The 20599-nt window shown below is 28.9% G+C and overlaps 1 protein-coding gene across 1 annotated transcript; it reads left to right on the forward strand.

The window, feature by feature from the left end:
* The first annotated feature begins 235 nt into the window (after positions 1-235).
* LOC145741835 (bile acid-sensitive ion channel-like) lies at positions 236-4658 on the forward strand. Its single transcript, XM_082559503.1, has 12 exons — positions 236-336; positions 541-702; positions 798-875; positions 1117-1273; positions 1450-1569; positions 1885-2034; positions 2543-2643; positions 3001-3113; positions 3494-3649; positions 3792-3950; positions 4121-4245; positions 4473-4658. The coding sequence occupies exons 1-12, from the start codon at positions 236-238 to the stop codon at positions 4656-4658; spliced, it is 1608 nt and encodes a 535-aa protein (XP_082415629.1).
* Positions 4659-20599: the final 15941 nt, after the last annotated feature.

The following is a 20599-nucleotide window of genomic DNA, read 5'->3' on the forward strand; positions in this document are numbered from 1 at the left end:
ATTATTAAATAGATCTCTTTAAAAATATAGTATTCGTTTGGTCAAGGTTAGCAAAAAAGGTCATTTCTATTTTAATTGCCAAAGTCGTATAAAAAGCAAATTTGTTGGTATATTAAACCAGTCTTATAGTAAACTGTTTAAATAAATCAAGACTAATTGTAATAGTAGGGTCGCTAGTTAGATTATGAATTGAACTTAAACAATTTGGTAAAGTTGGTTGAACTATAACGTAACAATGTTTGATTCATTAAAACAATTGATTCTTGATTTTGCGCGAAAAACAACCTGCCATGGCTTATCACAAATTCTGCAGCCGGATAGACGGCAAATATATAGGTAAGAATTAAGATTTAAACTAATAAAACATTATATAGTAAATGCATAGGCAACCAAATCTAAATTTACTACAATTTACAGAAAAATAATACATATTTTGAAACGTAGCTTACCTTTTAATAAAATTTACATAATATAAAACTAGAAGATACATTATCCAAATGTTAACTTCTTTTATTAATTTATACTTGTTTTATTTTTTAGGGTGATGTGGTTCTTTCTAGTGTGTGGTTTAACTGGGGGTGTTACGTGGCAGCTTACAGCAGCTATTAACGAATATGCTCGTTATTCAACAAGTACTGATATACAAGAAGAATATGCCTCTGCAATTCGGTTCCCAGCAGTTACTATTTGCAATTTAAACAGGTATTAGTTATTTGGCTAAAAATGTGCTACTTTTATAATTCAAATCATTCATTTTTGTGTTAGGATTTCTTTAAATTGATGTTTTTCGTTGCTAGATTTTTTGGAATTGAAACTAAGTTAGAATTAGAAGCAGTTGATGCTATGATTCGAGCTAGTTCTCCATACCGAGATCGGTAAGTTATTTTTAAGCTAATTTGTTAGTTAGTTAGTTAGGAGGTAAAATAACTAAGTTTCCATTTTTCGGTTTATTCTTATAGCAGTGGAATTTTGGGAGGCTATGCATTTGTGGTGCGTTTAAGCTATCTGTAACGGCCAGTTTTGGCCTTATCAAAACTTTTTGGCTGGCTCCTAATTTGATGCCATAACTGGTATACCACACTACTAGTCATTTTTCTAACTAGCTTTATTTTTTAGTAAGTTTGATGCTTGGTGGAATGAAGAGGTCAGAAAATTTTACGAAACAAGAGAAGGTGAATTCTACTTAAGTGAAGAATTATATAGTAAAGGATGGCAACTAAACGATCGTACTTTAACCCACTGTTTATTCCAACAAAAAAGATGTTCAATAAGGGTAATTATGTCAAAGATTTTTAAATTGAATAAACGTTATTTTGGTGTGATCTTTGTTTATTAACCATAAAATATATCTAATAATCTTATTGTTTTACTAAGGGCTTAATAAAAACTGTTTAAAAACTTTATATTTTTTTTTGTTTTTTATAACACTTGTTGTTTAACTTTTTATAGAATTTCACTCGAGTTATTACACCAATGGGAATGTGCTACAGCTTTACAACAAACGAAACTTTGGTTCAAAATGTACCAGGAAGTGGCCATGGATTGGTTGTTCATCTGGATATTAACCAAGTTAGTTGCTTATATTTAATGGGTTTTTAAAATGGTATGCAAGGGGTGTTGTTTAGAATTTTTGTTTAAATTGAGGTTAAATATATAGCTTAATACTAACAAAGAAATATAACCTAGATTTTTAAATATGATTTAAATATATAGCTTGATCCTTATCATAGGCTTATAATTACCGTTCTATTTATTTTTGAAAGTAATTGGCAAATTAGAATTTTTTTAAAAATTTTTTAAAGATGTAAATTATAAAGCCTTTAAACACTTATAAATATAAACCTAAAATACAAACCGACTTTAACTTTTACTTTATTATTGTAGTTTGAATACAGTGAACACCCCGAATACGGTAACTCAGATGCGGGAGTTAAACTTCACATACATAACCACAACGAACCTTCAGAAGTTGAAAGTTTTGGTCTGGCTGTTCCAAGTGGCCACGGAGCTCATGTTGTTTTAAGGAAAACTTTGGTAAGTTGGTGATAGCTTGTGGTGTCATATTTTTTGTATGTTTTAATATTTTAATTAACTTGATATGTCATCAAGTTTGTTTTTACAGTTCACATATGCATTTTTAAATCATCATATGGGTTGTGTGACAAAGGTAATTTGGTTGGAAAATGTGTGCAAATGTGCCTTGTGTTAAATATTATAAACGCTATAAACTTAAACTTGTGAGCAAATAATTTGGCATTGGTGCGGTTCGAACCCACAACTTTTCAGCAAATAATCGGATGCTTTAAAAAATAAACTTAATTTTATACTACTTCATCAAGCTGTAGTTGCTATACAGTTCATAGCATGGTTTTCGAAACTGCTAAAGGCAACTTGAGACTGGGTTGAAGTAACAAATGTTACTCTATGTTTAGGTCATAAAGTCGACCCTTATCCATCGAAGATAATAAATATAAAAAATAATTACAAAAATGTGATTTATCACCACAGTAATGTTGTATTAAAATCTTCTTTTAAAATTTAGCGAGACCTGATGTACAAACCGTGGGGTATATGCTCACTTGAAGATAAGAAATTAAATTATCATGATCACTATAGTACTGCAGCCTGTATGAGAGAATGCAGGTACTTATTGAACACTTTTGGGTTTATTTTGGGTTTAAAACAGCTTATTGGCAGATTAGTATCAAGTTTATTTTATTGATTTTAGATTAAATTACGGTCTGTTTTGAAATGCCACTGTTAGACTCAATATTTCGTGTTTTATATGTGATTCTATCATGTTTAAAGCTGTGTCCTTAACTTTATTTAGTTTTTTCACAACAAAAGTTAACAACAATTTTAATATAAACCACCTAATGTATAAAGTTAAATCTCCATACCTTCACCATCACTTACCTAACTTAACTTTATACCTGTAATTTTTTTACCGTTTTACGGCATGTCTTATTTAGTTTACCATAAATAATTTTGTTCATGTAGGTACACTTTCATTATTAACAAATGTGGTTGTCGTCCACACTGGGCAACCGAGGTTTATGACGTCATAGAGTGTGGTGGTTGGAATATTTTGAATTGTTCTGGAGAGGCTGAAGGTAAAATTTTAACTATTCTTATAAACAGACTGATGCGATATTGCCTAACTTTTATATCAGATATTCTTTTTACTAGTTACATTAGGTTAAAAAAATCAATTATTTGATGGTAGCAATATGTCGTATATTTTGTCATTTTTTTGTTCTTGATGTGGGAAGGCCGACTTCTCTTTCTTAACATAGAGTAACATCCGTTACCCCGACCTAGTGGGTCTCGGGTTACCTTTGACAGTTTGGAATATTATTGATTTTAATTGTCTTATATTTGTACTGGTGATTAAAAGTTGGCCTAGCAGGAGTTCATACCGTTTATAGCCTTCTACTTAACGGTGCCAAAGCATGGGACCTATTTGAATTTTATTTAAAATTACATTTTTCAGCTACATTTTCAAGTCAGTACTCTATGAGGTCTTGTTCTTGTAACGAACCTTGTAAATTTGTTGCTTACGATCCGAAGGTTTTTTACACAACTTTTCCTAGCGTGCAAGCTGGTGAAGTGTTTTACAACATGATGTTGGATGATACTATCGACGAAAGTAAATTTCAAATTAAAAAAAAATAAAAAAAACACTTTTTGTAAGAATTTAAATTTTATTTTATTTTAAATAGAAATATATATTTTTGATACCCTAAAATTGTAAATGGTAGGATCTAACTTTTTTGGTATTTTTGTTTTAGCTCAAGAAATATTATTCGGCAATATTAAGGAAATCGACCCAGGGCTTGTTCATTTAAAGGAATATCGTGAAAATCATTTAATGCTGGATATTTATTACGATTCACTGAGTTTTATGCACATGCAACAATCAAAAAGAGTTACAGAAATCAGCCTTATGAGTAAGATAATAAAACCTGCAAATATATTTACATTAAAACAATTTGCTTTAACTATTTACTTATTGATTACTATGTTTGATTTATTATAAGGTTTTTATCCATGTTTTACCTAGTTTATGGAAGTTATAACTGATGTGTGCTTAGTTTTTTTATTATTTAGTTGTATTTAGGTAACGTTGGCGGTTTACTTGGCTTATGGTTGGGCATCAGTATTGTTACTGTCAGCGAGTTTATTCAACTTGTATTCCAGTTTTTGAAAGAATGGTGGAGACTAAGAACTGTTATAGCTCCAGTGGTAAGCTTACCTAAAAAAATTAACATATTTTGGTCTTGTAAGTAGTATTTTGTCATTTCATGTTAAAACTACAAGCGTTTTCTTTTGACGTACTTTAAGCATTAAACTCAATTTTAGGTTTTCATAGGTACTTTTGTTTTTAGTGTTTTGGACATTGTAAAAAACTGTTAGCATTTTTTGTGTTTTCTTAAATCAAAATAGGGCTAACCTTTGTTTATTTTTTAAAGATTGAAAAGGCGAAGTTTTTTGTTCTGGCAACCAAAATGAGCGCTTTAAAAAGACAAGAAGCAGAAAAAGCGCGCGTTAAGCAAGAAGAAGAAGCTGGCCAAATACCAATACAGGATAAACCATGGACTAAAGCTGTGGATTTGCCAGCTTTTGAGACTGTTAGTGAAGCTGTTAGCTTAGAGTAGAATACCAATACGTCTTTCAATGTTAACTAGATTTATTTAATAAATAAAATATGGTTCGAAATTATTTGTTTATTTTTAAAAACTATTAATAAATAAAGTTACGCATAAACAATACTTAATTATAAATATTAACTAAATTAATAAATCAAATATTACGTATTTAGTTATAAAACTAAAATCATATTAAATGATTGTACTAAAAAAATTTCAAAACAAAATTATTTTAAATGTTTTTAAAAAAAAATCCTTTTTAAGTAATTAATATTATAATATAAAACTGTTACGTTTATAATAAAAAACTATTTATTATGTTTTATAAAAACATAATAATAAAAATATTCACAATAACAACACGTTTTGAAATCTAAGATTTCGAAGCATAATAATTATTACAACAAAAATAATCCCGACTAGTAAGGACGTAGTAAAAAAAATTTGAAATGTTACGAATAAAAGCGTAATTCGTTTCAGGCAATCAGCGCCGAAGTTAGCGAAGCGCAGAATTTAAGAGAAGCGCTTTTAGGTTTTGTGTTAAATCATGTGGTATATAGTTTAATAGTAAGTTTATAAAGCTAATATTTACTTAAATATTTAAAATTAATAAAGTTTTCTATTTTAAATTGTTTCGTAAGATAACAACGTTGTTAGTTTTTTATAATTTGATTAGTCAAGAAACTATTTCTTTATACGCCTTTAGCATAATGCGTTGCGGATGAATACAACTGACGTCACAACTTGACTTCTTGGATCGGCTTGTCCGCCATTAAGTTTAAGTTAGTCTGTGTTCAGGATGTTTGTTTTATGTTTTAGCTAAGTTGAGAGTTTAAGCCATGTCGAAAGCGTCTTTAGAACGAAGCCATCTTTTTCTTTAGCAAATCGAGTTAAGTGAATTATTTTATAATTTTTAGTAGTTATTTTTTTAGTGTATATGGTGTTGTTTAATTGGTTATGCAGTGCGTTAGGGGTAGGATCGTGCGCGTATCGATACATTCGTTGTTTTAATGTTTGGCGTATTGCGTTTAACAGTCCGCGTATTTATTAAACAACACTATTTGAAAGCGTATCTATAAATAATACCTAACTAAACATTTTAACTGCCCCCAGTTTATATTTGCAGTTGTAGATGACGATCTCGCAGAAAGGGAGTGTCTGATGATGATCTGACGAGAAATAGGTACTAATTAGGCGATTCTACGGTGATTTAAAGAGAAATTGAAGGGTGTGATGTGGGTCTCAGGTAGTTGTAAATTTAGGCTTTGATGAGCTGTGAGGAAAAGACCAAAAAGGCGATTTCTTAAGCATCCCGGTAAGATACTTGTTTTTCGAAAAATATATATATTAAATAGATAATAAATTTATTTATCATTGTACAAATTTTACATGTTTTCCTCATAACCTAAGGCCTACACCCTAGCTTTGAAGGCTATGGTCCAACTTACAAAGTTTTAAGATATTATTGATTACAGATATTATACTAAAAATGACCTAAGACTAAGATCAGCCTAGTTGGATTAGGCGGGTCGTCAGTCTTGCTTTAAATTGAATTCGTGCGCGTGTTGCAACACATTGCTCTGTTCGTCGCTTCAGTTTGCGTCGCTTTCGTTGTTTGTCGATTCCGTTGATCGTCGCTTTCGACGCTATCGTTGTTCGCCGCTTTCGACGCTTTCGTTGTTCGCCGCAATCGTCGCTTCCGTTATTCGCCGCTTTCGTCGATCGCTTCAGTTGTTACGCCAGTTTGCGTCAATTTCGTTGTTCGTGGCTTCCGTCGCTTTAATTGTAACATTGTCAGTTTGCGTGCGTCGATTTGAGTCGCTTTGGCTGTAAAGTTGTCAGTTTGCGTCGGTTTAGTTGTTTCTTTTCTAAGGTTTTAGATGACAACTTTGTGGAGCCGAGGGATCTGATGATGATGATGATGAACAAATGAGGTAAAGAGAAAATAGGTAACCTATAGTCCCTTGACCAACTAGGTAAAATGTTAACAAATTAACTAATATTTTTTTCTATTTAGACATATATAACTGCTTTCCAGCATTCTTATTAAGGTTTCAGACGACGATTTTGTGAAGCTGAAGGATTTAATGAGGAATAAAGAACAACATCTGGAGGATCTGATGATGATTTCATGAAAAATGAAGAAACTTTTGAAGGATCTAATGAGGAATTGAGAAAGATAGGTAACATGTAGTCTTCTGAAAAACAAGGTAGTCTGTTAACCAATTTTAATTTTTAATTAGACATATATAACTGCTTTTTAGCTTTTTTTTTAAGATTTCAGATTTCAGATGACGATCTTGTGAACCTGGAGGATCTGATGAGGAATAGAGGAACATCTCGAGGATCTGATGATTATTTCATGAAAAATAAAGGAACATCTGCAAGATATATTGAGGAATCGAGAAAGATAAGTAACATAAAGTCTTCTGAACAACAAGGTAATATGTTAACCAATTTTAATTTTTAATTAGACATAAATAACTGCTTTTTAGCTTCTTTTTAAGGTTTTAGATTTCAGATGACGACCTCGTGAACCTGGAGGATCTGATGAGGAATAGAGGAACATCTGGAGGATGTAATATTGATTTCCTAAGAAATAAAGGAACATCTGGAGGATCCAATGAAAAATAGAAAAAGATAAGTAAAATGTAGTCTTCTGAACAACAAGGTAATATTTTAACTAATTTTAATTTTTAATTAGACTTAGATAACTGCTTTTTGGCTTTCTTTTTAAGGTTTTAGATTTCAGATGACGATCTCGTGAACCTGGAGGATCTGATGAGGAATAGAGGAACATCTAGAGGATCTGATGATGAATTCATGAAAAATGAAGGAATATCTGAAGGATGTAATGAGAAATCGAGAAAGATAGGTAACATGTAGTCTTCTGAACAATGAGGTAATATTTTAACTAATTTTAATTTTTAATTAGACATATATAACTGCTTTTTAGCTTTCTTTTTAAGGTTTTAGATTTCAGATGACGATCTCGTGAGCCTGGAGGATCTGATGAGGAATAGAGGAACATCTAGAGGATCTGATGATGAATTCATGAAAAATGAAGGAACATCTGGAGGATGTAATGAGGAATCGAGAAAGATAAGTAACCTGTAGTCTTCTGAACAACAAGGTAATATTTTAACTAATTTTAATTTTTTAATTAGACATATATAACTGCTTTTTAGCTTTCTTTTTAAAGTTTTAGATTTCAGATGACGACCTCGTGAACCTGGCGGATCTGATAAGGAATGGAGGAACACATGAAGGATTTAATGACGATTTCATGAAGAATGAAGGAACATCTAGAGGATCTAATGAGGAATCGAGAAAGATAGGTAACATGTAGTCTTTTGAACAACAAGGTAATATGTTAACCAATTTTGATTTTTAATTAGACATAGAAACTGCTTTTTAGGTTTTTTTTTAAGGTTTTAGATTTCAGATGACGATCTTGTGAACCTGGAGGATCTGATGAGAAATTAAGGAACATCTCGAGGATCTGATGATGATTTCATGATAAATGAAGAACCATCTGGAGGATCTAATGAGAAATCGAGAAAGATAAGTAACATGTAGTCTTCTGAACAACAAGGTAATATGTTAACCAATTTTAATTTTTAATTAAACATACATAACTTCTTTTTAGCTTTTTTTAAGGTTTCAGATTTCAGATGGCGATTTCGTGAACCTGGAGGATCTGATAAGGAATAGAGGAACATCTGGTGGATCTGAAGGTGATTTCATGAAGAATGAATGAACATCTGGAGGATCTAATGAGGAATCGAGAAAGATAGGTAACATGTAGTCTTCTGAACAACAAGGTAATATTTTAACTAATTTTAATTTTTAATTCGACATATATAACTGCTTCTTAGCTTTCTTTTTAAGGTTTTAGATTTCAGATGACGATCTCGTGAACCTGGAGGATCTGATGAGGAATAGAGGAACATCAGGATCTGATGATGATTTTATGAAAAATGAAGGAACATCTGAAGGATCTAATGAGGAATCGAGAAAGATAAGTAACATGTAGTCTTCTGAACAACAAGGTAATATTTTAACTAATTTTAATTTTTAATTAGACATATATAACTGCTTTTTAGCTTTCTTTTTAAGGTTTTAGATTTCAGATGACGATCTCGTGAACCTGGAGGATCTGATGAGGAATAGAGGAACATCAGGATCTGATGATGATTTCATGAAAAATGAATGAACATCTGAAGGATCTAATGAGGAATCGAGAAAGATAAGTAACATGTAGTCTTCTGAACAACAAGGTAATATTTTAACTAATTTTAATTTTTAATTAGACATATATAACTGCTTTTTAGCTTTCTTTTTAAGGTTTTAGATTTCAGATGACGATCTCGTGAACCTAGAGGATCTGATGAGGAATAAAGGAACATCTAGAGGATTTGATGATGATTTCATGATAAATGAAGGAACATCTGGAGGATCTAATGAGAAATCGAGAAAGATAAGTAACATGTAGTCTTCTGAACAACAAGGTAATATGTTAGCCAATTTTAATTTTTAATTAAACATACATAACTGCTTTTTAGCTTTTTTTTAAGGTTTCAGATTTCAGATGGCGATCTCGTGAACCTGGAGGATCTGATGAGGAATAGAGTAACATCTGGTGGATCTGAGGGTGATTTCATGAAGAATGAATGAACTTCTGGAGGTTCTAACGAGGAATCGAGAAAGATAGGTAACATGTAGTCTTCTGAACAACAAGGTAATATTTTAACTAATTTTAATTTTTAATTAGACATAAATAACTGCTTTTTAGCTTTCTTTTTAAGTTTTTAGATTTCAGATGACGACCTCGTGAACCTGGCGGATCTGATGAGGAATAGAGGAACACCTGGAGGATTTAATGATGATTTCATGAAGAATGAAGGAACATCTCGAGGATCTAATGAGGAATCGAGAAAGATAGGTAACATGTAGTCTTCTGAACAACAAGGTAATATGTTAACCAATTTTGATTTTTAATTAGACATAGAAACTGCTTTTTAGCTTTTTTAAGATTTTAGCTTTGAGATGACGATCCCGTAAACCTAGAGGATCTGATGAGGAAAGGAGGAACATCTAGAGGATCTGATGATGAGGTTATGAAAAATGAAGGAACATCTGGAGGATCTAATGAGAAATCGAGAAAGATAAGTAACATGTAGTCTTCTGAACAACAAGGTAATATTTTAACTAATTTTAATTTTTAATTAAACATACATAACTGCTTTTTAGCTTTTTTTTAAAGTTTCAGATTGCAGATGGCGATCTCGTGAACCTGGAGGATCTGATGAGGAATAGAGGAACATCTGGTGGATCTTAAGGTGATTTCATGAAGAATAATGAACTTCTGAAGGATCTAATGAGGAATCGAGAAAGATAGGTAACATGTAGTCTTTTGAACAACAAGGTAATATTTTAACTAATTTTAATTTTTAATTAAACATACATATCTGCTTTTTAGCTTTTTTTAAGGTTTCAGATTTCAGATGGCGATCTCGTGAACCTGGAGGATCTGATGAGGAATAGAGGAACATCTGGAGGATCTAATGTGGAATCGAGAAAGATAAGTAACATGTAGTCTTCTGAACAACAAGGTAATATGTTAACCAATTTTAATTTTTAATTGAACATATATAACTGCTTTTTAGCTTTCTTTTTAAGGTTTTAGATATTAGATGACGACCTCGTGGACCTGACGGATCTGATGAGAAATAGAGGAACACATGGAGGATTTAATCATGATTTTATGAAGAATGAAGGAACATCTCGAAAATCTAATGAGGAATTGAGAAAGATAGGTAACATGTAGTCTTCTGAACAATGAGGTAATATTTTAACTAATTTTAATTTTTAATTAGACATATATAACTGCTTTTTAGCTTTCTTTTTAAGGTTTTAGATTTCAGATGACGATCTCGTGAGCCTGGAGGATCTGATGAGGAATAGAGGAACATCTAGAGGATCTGATGATGAATTCATGAAAAATGAAGGAACATCTGGAGGATGTAATGAGGAATCGAGAAAGATAAGTAACATGTAGTCTTCTGAACAACAAGGTAATATTTTAACTAATTTTAATTTTTTAATTAGACATATATAACTGCTTTTTAGCTTTCTTTTTAAGGTTTTAGATTTCAGATGACGACCTCGTGAACCTGGCGGATCTGATAAGGAATGGAGGAACACATGAAGGATTTAATGACGATTTCATGAAGAATGAAGGAACATCTAGAGGATCTAATGAGGAATCGAGAAAGATAGGTAACATGTAGTCTTTTGAACAACAAGGTAATATGTTAACCAATTTTGATTTTTAATTAGACATAGAAACTGCTTTTTAGCTTTCTTTTTAAGGTTTTAGATTTCAGATGACGACCTTGTGAACCTGGCGGATCTGATGAGGAATAGAGGAACACCTGGAGGATTTAATGATGATTTCATGAAGAATGAAGGAACATCTCGAGGATCTAATGAGGAATCGAGAAAGATAGGTAACATGTAGTCTTCTGAACAACAAGGTAATATTTTAACCAATTTTGATTTTTAATTAGACATAGAAACTGCTTTTTAGCTTTCTTTTTAAGCTTTCTTTTTAAGATTTTAGCTTTGAGATGACGATCTCGTGAACCTAGAGGATCTGATGAGGAAAGGAGGAACATCTAGAGGATCTGATGATGAGTTCATGAAAAATGAAGGAACATCTGGAGGATCTAATGAGAAATCGAGAAAGATAAGTAACATGTAGTCTTCTGAACAACAAGGTAATATTTTAACTAATTTTAATTTTTAATTAAACATACATAACTGCTTTTTAGCTTTTTTTTAGGGTTTCAGATTGCAGATGGCGATCTCGTGAACCTGGAGGATCTGATGAGGAATAGAGGAACATCTGGTGGATCTTAAGGTGATTTCATGAAGAATAATGAACTTCTGAAGGATCTAATGAGGAATCGAGAAAGATAGGTAACATGTAGTCTTCTGAACAACAAGGTAATATTTTAACTAATTTTAATTTTTAATTAGACATATATAACTGCTTTTTAGCTTTCATTTCAAGGTTTTAGATTTCAGATGACGATCTCGTGAACCTGGCGCTTCTGATGAGGAATAGAGGAACATATGGAGGATTTAATGATGATTTCATGAAGAATGAAGGAACATCTGGAGGATCTAATGAGAAATCGAGAAAGATAAGTAACATGTAGTCTTCTGAACAACAAGGTAATATGTTAATCAATTTTAATTTTTAATTAAACATACATAACTGCTTTTTAGCTTTTTTTTAAGGTTTCAGGTTTCAGATGGCGATCTCGTGAACCTGGAGAATGCAATAATGAATAAAAGAACATCTGGAGGATCTGATGATAATTTGATGAAGAATAGAGGAACATGTGGAGGATCTGGTGTTGATCTGATAAGAGAGGTAGTTGTTAATTGAGGTTTTATTAAGTTGTGAGAAGAAGAACAAAAAGGTGATTTCTTTAACATATGGTAAGATATTTGTTTTTTAATAAATATATATATATATTAAATTGATAATAACATTATTTATAATTTTTGAGTGTACATCTTTCTATATGCATTTTCACTAATAAAAGTCCTACACCCTAACCCTAAAGGCAAAGGCCTCAGCTTGTCAAATTTGAGGTATTGTTGATTACAGATATATACTAAAAATGACCAATTATTAGGATCAGCCTAGTTGTATTAGGTCAATCTTGCGTTCAATCTAATTCGTGCGCGTGTTGCAACATACGCTTCGTTGGTCGCTTTAGTTTGCGTCGCTTTCGTCGTTCGTTGTTCGTTGCTAACGTCGTTCGTCGCTTTTTCTCGTTCGTTGTTCGTCGCTTTCGTCGTTTTCGTCGTTCGCTTGAGTTAAACGTCAGTTTACGCCGCTTCAGTTTACACGTCAGTTTGCGTCGCTTTAGTTGTCGTAGCTATATTACCATCTGCTAGGTGGAGATCTGTAGACGTCAAAGTCGACCGCTAGTTGGCGTACTAGAGTGCGATCAGCTGCGATCTACATGCCTGCTATTTGATTTGTTAGCTATTTGTTTATCAGTTACCTACTATTAATAAGTAGGCTACTATTTTGTGTATTGTATTTGTTTAATAACTTGTTGGTTGGTGTTTTAATTTATTGTAACGACCTTACAATTTGTTTGTTTATTTTAATAATTTTTCTTAATTATTTCCTAATATTATCCCTTTTTTTAATAAAAGTTTGGTATTCATGCAGTAAATACGTATAACTAAATAATTAATTTTATATATTTGTAATTAAATTAAACAACTGTACCAAATAACATATTTAATTCTTTTCAATTTTTTTCGAGGTCATTTTGTCTACATAGTGTTTAATGCAATCCAGTGTTTCGGATTAGGTTACACTTCGATGATGTCACCCTCTGATCATGTCACCTTTTGAATCGAAAAAGATAGGTAACATATAGTTTTCTAAACGACAAGGTAATATGTTCACTATTTTTTTTTTGTAATTAGAAATAGATAACTGCTTTCCAGCTTTTTTTAAAGGTTTCAGATGACGATGTTGCTACTACCTTCCAATGATGTTGCTACCCCCTGTGTCCCGATGACGTTGATACCACTTTCTGATGATGTTGCTACCCCTCGCTGATGATGTTGTTACCCCAAATGATGTCATTACCCCCCTAATACTCTTTCGACCACTTTCCGATGATGTTGCTACCCGACGATAATTTTTCTTCCACTTTTCAATGATGTTGCTATCCTCCCCCCCGGAGTCCCGATAATGTTGTTACCTCTAAGGATATCGCTACCACCTTCCTATGATGTTGCTATCCTCCTGCGTCCCAATAATGTTGCTACCACTTTCTGATGATGTTGCTACCCCTCCATGATGATGTTGCTAACCCCCAATTCTTTTGCTACCACTTTTCAGTGATGTTGCTACCTCGATAATTTTTCTTTCATTTTCCAATGATGTTGTTGCCCTTACATAATGTCGCTACCCCCTGAAAATATTGTTACCACCTTATGCTTACGTTGCTACCTACCGATATTGTTGCTGCCTCTTATGATGTTGCTACTACCTTCCGATGATGTTGCTACCCCAGATGGTGCTTTTTGATGATGTTGTAAATGATGATTTTGCCTTTTAATGATGTTGTTACTTTCCAGAAAAATTTTCTTTTACTTTCCAATGATGTTGCCACCCCCCGCGCCCCGATGATGTTGATACAACTTTCTGATAATGTTGCTACCACTTTCCGATAAAGTCACTACCCCCCCCCCCCCCCCCAATGATGTTGCTACCACTTTTCCAACATCTTTTGATAATGTTGCTACCATTTTCTGATGATGTTGCTACCCATGATGATGTTGTCACCACTTTCTGATGATGTTGCTACAACTTCCCAATGATCTTTGCCAAGTTGAGACATTCGTTCGATAATGTGACCAGTTCGTGCTTTCCCACTAGAGCTATATTGGCTTATATTATATGAATTATTTATTTATTAATATTGTTTTTTTGTATTCTTTTCTGTGGTCAATATTATTTATATTTAAGCCTTATTTTCCTGATTTGTTTGTCGATTATTTTTATGTTTTTAGCCTCTTTTTTTATTCTTTTTCGTTGTCAATATTAATTATATTTTTAGCAATATTTTTGTATTTCTTTCTGTTGTCGATATTATTTATGTTTTTAGCCTTATTATTTTATATTGTTTATGTTTTTAGCCTTATTTTTTTCGTATTTCTTTTTGTTGTCGATATTATTTATGTTTTTAGCCTTAATTTTACACATTGTTTTCTGTTGTCGATATTATTTATGTTTTTAGCCTTATTTTTTCGTATTTCTTTCTGTTGTCGATATTGTTTATGTTTTAGCCTTATTTTTTTCGTATTTCTTTCTGTTGTCGATATTTATTTATGTTTTTAGCCTTAATTTCACAAATTCTTTTCTATTGTCGATATCATTTATGTTCTTAGCCTCATTTATTTCATATTTCTTTCTGTTGTTGATATTGTTTATGTTTTTAGCCTTATTTTTACGTATTTTTGTCTGCTGTCGATATTATTTATGTTTTTAGCCTTAATTTCACATACCCTTTTCTGTTATCAATATTATTTGTGTTCTCTGCCTTATTTTTTTTGTATTTCTTTCTGTTGTCGATATTATTTATGTTTTTAGCCTTTATTTTATGTATTCTTTTCTGTTGTCGATTTGATTTAAGTTCTTAGCCTTAATTATTTCGTATTTCTTTCTGTTGTCGATATCATTTATGTTTTTAGCCTTAATTTCATGTATTCTTGTCTGCTGTCGATATCATTTATGTTCTAAGCCTCATTTATTTTATATTTCTTTCTGTTGTCATTTATTTCATATTTCGGCCTCATTTATTTCATATTTCTTTCTGTTGTCGATATTATTTATGTTTTCAGCCTTAATTTCACGTACTCTTTTCTGTTATCGATATTATTTGTGTTCTCAGCCTTATTTTTTTTGTATTTCTTTCTGTTGTCGATATTATTTATGTTCTTAGCCTTATTTTTTTCGTATTTCTTTCTGTTATTAATATTATTTATGTTCCTAGCCTTTTTTTACGTATTTTTTTCTGTTGTCGATATTATTTGTTTTTAGACTTATTTTTCCCTTATTTTGATATTATTAATAAATTTTGTTTAACAAAAAAAATTTTGTTTTAACAAAAAAACCTATTTAGTGACGTAATCGGGTTGTAACGTTACTGCTTTTAAAGTAGATAAGTACAGTAGAGTAGTGGGGATAAATTTAATATTCCTCTTTTATTTACACTACTGGTTGTCCTCTTTTATTTACACTACTGGTTGTTTAAGCTCAAAGAATTGCGATGCTTATTATATTAAAGCGTATAACTTTTTTATTTTTAACAACAGCTTTGTGTAATTTATTATTAGTTGAATTTCCTCTTTTTTAAACCTTTTATATTTCAGTTGGGTTTTGCCTGGGTGCTTTAGTTTATCTTGAAATACATGAATACACTTCAGCATTAAGGAAATTATTTAGATTTAACGTTTCAATAGTTTAACTTGCTTACAATTTTATTTCTTGTTTTATGCATCAAGTCCTTTACCCAACAATTAGCTCTTGGTTGCAGTTTGTAAGTTTTAAATTAAAGATTATCTACATGAGTAAGATTTTATTTTTATAAGATTTTTTATTTGTCTAATAAAAGAATTTGTACGTAAATAAAATTCCTTCACTAACCCAATGTTACCACTGGCTAAAAACGGATAAGGTTTTACCACATAAGGTTTTGGGTTTGATTTTTTATGCTGTTATGCTCTTGAGTAGGGCACCATAAACGGTAACTTTTGCGAAGCCAACATCTTACACCCAGTAAAATTATTGGCAATTAGAATCAATATTATTCCAAACTGTCAAAGTCAACTTAAGACTGGGTTAGTGTTACACATGTTACTCTATGTTTAAGCCGTAAAGTTGTCCATTCCACATTGAGGATGATTAAATACAAAAAAATGATTTATTAAATTTGTATTGTTTACAGTTCTATTTGTTTTCTCTGCATGGTTGAAAAATTAATTTAAAATTAAAATATTTGAAATTAAAATAGTTTTAAGGTTAGTAATCCTGAACTGTTTTTGCCAAGTTGACATTTAAAAGAAGGAAAATATGTGCCTTCCACTAATAAAACTCTTCCATTTTCTATTGGACCTAGGTTGTGTATTGGTGAAAATTTAGCCAGAATGAAATTTTTAATCTTCTTTGTCAGGTTTTTGCAAACGTTCGAGACTTCTTTCAAAGGAAGACTACCTAGCTTAGATGATGATATGAGTAGTGGACTCAAACACACATGACCTTACTGTGAATGTTTTTTACAATCAAGATAGTTTTATTATAATGTTTGTGAGGAAAAATTTAACATTAACTTTGAGCAAATGTTAATCTTATATATAACCGACCAAAATTTAAAAACCTTATAACAATCTTTAAATTTGAATAAACAAACACCTATTAATAAGTATTTAGTGACAAAAATTAAAATTTTAATTCATTTTTGAGTTACCAATATCATGATATACAAATGGCCAAGATTTAAAAAATAAATAACAAATTTTAAATTTTAATAAATAAACACCTACTTATTAGTAATTAGTGATAATTAAATGTTGTAAATAGGAGAATGAAAACACAATCTGATAATAAACAACATACTAAAATTTCAAAACTGTAAAAGTTCAAAAACAAAAGTTATGTTAACTCAAAATTTACAGCTTATAAGACACTGGAAAAGATAAATAATAATAATAATAATTACATATATTTGATTTTTAATAAACAAACAAGCATTTAAATATTATATACATGCAAAAATTAATTTTTTAACCGAGTTTTAAGTTGTTAATATCAGGATATACATTAGACTAAATTTTAAATTCCTAAAGTTGATTTTTGATTTTTCATTAAATAAACAAGCATTTACAAATGATAAATAAACAAAAATTATTTTTAACTACCTATATTATAAAATACATTACATTAAATTTTAAATACTTAATGTCAAACTTTAATTTTAAATAAATGAAGAATAATTTAAATATAATAAACAAACAAAAATAAAATTTTTTATCTATTTTTGAGCTACCTCTATCATGATATACAATAGACTAAAATTTAAAAAAGTAATAACAATCTTTAAATTTTAATAAATAAACACCCATAAATTATTAATCAGTGATAAAAATTAAAATTTTAATTCATTTTTGAGTTACTAATACTATGATATACAAATGGCCAACATTTAAAAAATAAATAATAACTTTAAATTTTATTAAATAAACACCTATTAACTAGTAATTAGTAAAAAAATTAAAATTTTAATTCATTTTTGAGTTACTAATATCATGATATACAAATGGCCAAGATTTAAAAAATAAATAACAATCTTAAGATTTCATTAAATAAACACCTATTATTAGTAATTAGTAAAAAAAATTAAAATTTTAATTCATTTTTGAGTTACTTATATTATGATATACAAATGGCCAACATTTAAAAAATAAATAACAATCTTTAAATTTTATTAAATAAACACCTATTAATTAGTAATTAGTGATAAAAATTAAAATTTTAATTCATTTTTGAGTTACCAATATCATGATATACAAATGGCCAAGATTTAAAAAATAAATAACAAACTTTAAATTTTAATAAATAAACACCTGTTAATTAGTAATTAGTGCAAAAAAATGACATTTTAATTCATTTTTGAATTTCTAATATCATGATATACAAATAGCCAAGATTTTAAAAATTAATAACAATCTTTAAATTTTATTAAATAAACACCTATTAATTAGTAATTAGTGATAAAAATCAAAATTTTAATTCATTTTTGAGTTACCAATATCATGATATACAAATGGCTAAGATTTAAAAAATAAATAACAAACTTTAAATTTTAATAAATAAACACCTATTAATTAGTAATTAGTGATAGTTAAATGTTGTAAATAGGAGAATAAAAACACAATCTGATAATAAACAACATACTAAAATTTCAAAACTGTTAATGTTCACAAACAAAAGTTATGTTAACTCAAAATTTACAGATTATAAGACACTGAAAAAGATTAATAATAACTAGATTTATTTGATAAATAAAATATGGTTCGAAATTGTTTGATTTTTTTTATAAATATAATTTATTTAGTAGGTTTATTAATTAAATTATAAATTTAAATATGAACTTTTTTATATTTAAACCTAATTTTAACAAGCGAACACGCACTCATTGATATTGTAATATAAAAGTAAACTAAATTTAAAAGCAAAATACCGATCTTAATTTTTTAGTAATCAAACAAGTATTAAAATATAATAATAACAAAACAATTAAAACGAAAATTTTACACATTGTTTACTTATATTTTAACATTTTACTTAAATTTTCAACCAATATTTTTTACTTTAATGGACAGCGAAAAGGACGATTTTTGACGGCGACCAGAACGCTATTAAATTATTCAAGCGTTAAACTCAGACTGCTTCGTTATTTTATAAAAAAACTAAAATAATGATTAAACGATATTTAGCTAGAGTTAAATCTTCATTTTAAATAGCAACATACAAAATAATAATACCAACAACATATTAAAATTTCAGCAAATTTAATTTTTAAATTTTAATAATAAAATATATTAATTAGTAATTAGTGACATTTAAATGTCGTTAATAGGAGGTTTGCGATTCGTTGGGATAATAACAAACATACTAAAAATTTAGAACTTTTAGTTTTAAAGAACAAAAGTTATCGTCTTTCAAAATTTGTCAAATAAGAATAAAAACAACTAGATTTATTTGATAAATAAAATATGGTTCGAAATTGTTTGATTCTTTTTTATAAATATAATTTATTTAGTAGGTTTATTAATTAAATTATAAATTTAAATATGAACTTTTTTATATTTAAACCTAATTTTAACAAGCGAACACGCACTCATTGATATTGTAATATAAAAGTAAACTAAATTTAAAAGCAAAATACCGATCTTAATTTTTTAGTAAACAAACAAGTATTAAAATATAATAATAACAAAACAATTAAAACAAAAATTTTACACATTTTTTACTTATATTTTAACATTTTACTTAAATTTTCAACCAATATTTTTTACTTTAATGGACAGCGAAAAGGACGATTTTTGACGGCGACCAGAACGCTATTAAATTATTCAAGCGTTAAACTCACACTGATTCAATATTTTATAAAAAACAAAAATAATGATTAAACGATATTTAGCTAGAGTTAAATCTTCATTTTAAATAGCAACATACAAAATAATAATACCAACAACATATTAAAATTTCAGAAAATTTAATCTTTAAATTTTAATAATAAAATATATTAATTAGTAATTAGTGATAATTAAATGTTGTGAATAGAAGGTTTGCGATTCGTTGGGATAATAACAAACATACTAAAAATTTAAAACTTTTAGTTTTAAAGAACAAAAGTTATCGTCTTTCAAAATTCGTCAAATAAGAATAAAAACAATAATAATAATAAATATAACTAGATTTATTTGATAAATAAAATATGGTTCGAAATTATTTGATTATTTTTAACATAAATTTCTATAAATAAAAAAAGATATGCATAAACATTAACTAAGAATATTACATATATTTGAATAAACAAACAAGCATTTATATATACTATACACACAAAACTAATATTTAACGCAGTTTTAAGTTGTTTATATCAGGATATAGATTATACCAAATTTTAAATTCCTAAAATTGATTTTTGATTTAAATTAAATAAACAAGCATTTAAATATGATAAACAATTGAAACTTATTTTTCAAATATGTTTTTCAACTACTTATATTTTAAAATACATTATATCAAATTTTTAATGCTTAATATCGGACTTTAACTTTTAATCAACAAACAAGCATTTAAATATAATAAACAAAAAGAATTAATTTTTTTTTCATTTTCAAGTTATAAATATTATAACATATAACTGACCAAAATTTAAAAATCTAAAAACAATCATTAAATTTAAATAAACAAACACCTATTATTAGTAATTAGTGTCAAAAATTAAAATTTTAATTTATTTTTGAGTTACTAATATCATAATATACAATTGACAAAAATTTAAAAAATTAACAACAACCTTTAAATTTAAATAAACAAACACTTATTAATTAGTATTTAGTGATTAAAAATTAAAATTTTAATTCAGTTTTGAGATACTAATATTATGATATACAATTGACCAAGATTTGAAAAATTAATAACAACCTTTAAATTTTAATAAAGAAACACCTTTTAATTAGTAATTAGTGATAAAAATTAAAATTTTAATTTATTTTTGAGTTACTGATATCATGATATACAATTGACCAAGATTTAAAAAATAAATAACAAA

This window comes from Corella eumyota, chromosome 1, assembly GCF_963082875.1.
Source record: "Corella eumyota chromosome 1, kaCorEumy4.1, whole genome shotgun sequence".
Taxonomy (NCBI): domain Eukaryota; kingdom Metazoa; phylum Chordata; class Ascidiacea; order Phlebobranchia; family Corellidae; genus Corella; species Corella eumyota.

Coding starts and splice junctions, on each gene's coding strand:
- LOC145741835 (XM_082559503.1), top strand. CDS start 236: ATGTTTGATTCATTAAAACAATTGATTCTTGATTTTGCGCGAAAAACA. Junction 876..1,116: donor AGTTCTCCATACCGAGATCG/GTAAGTTATTTT, acceptor TTTATTTTTTAG/TAAGTTTGATGCTTGGTGGA. Junction 2,644..3,000: donor GCCTGTATGAGAGAATGCAG/GTACTTATTGAA, acceptor TTGTTCATGTAG/GTACACTTTCATTATTAACA.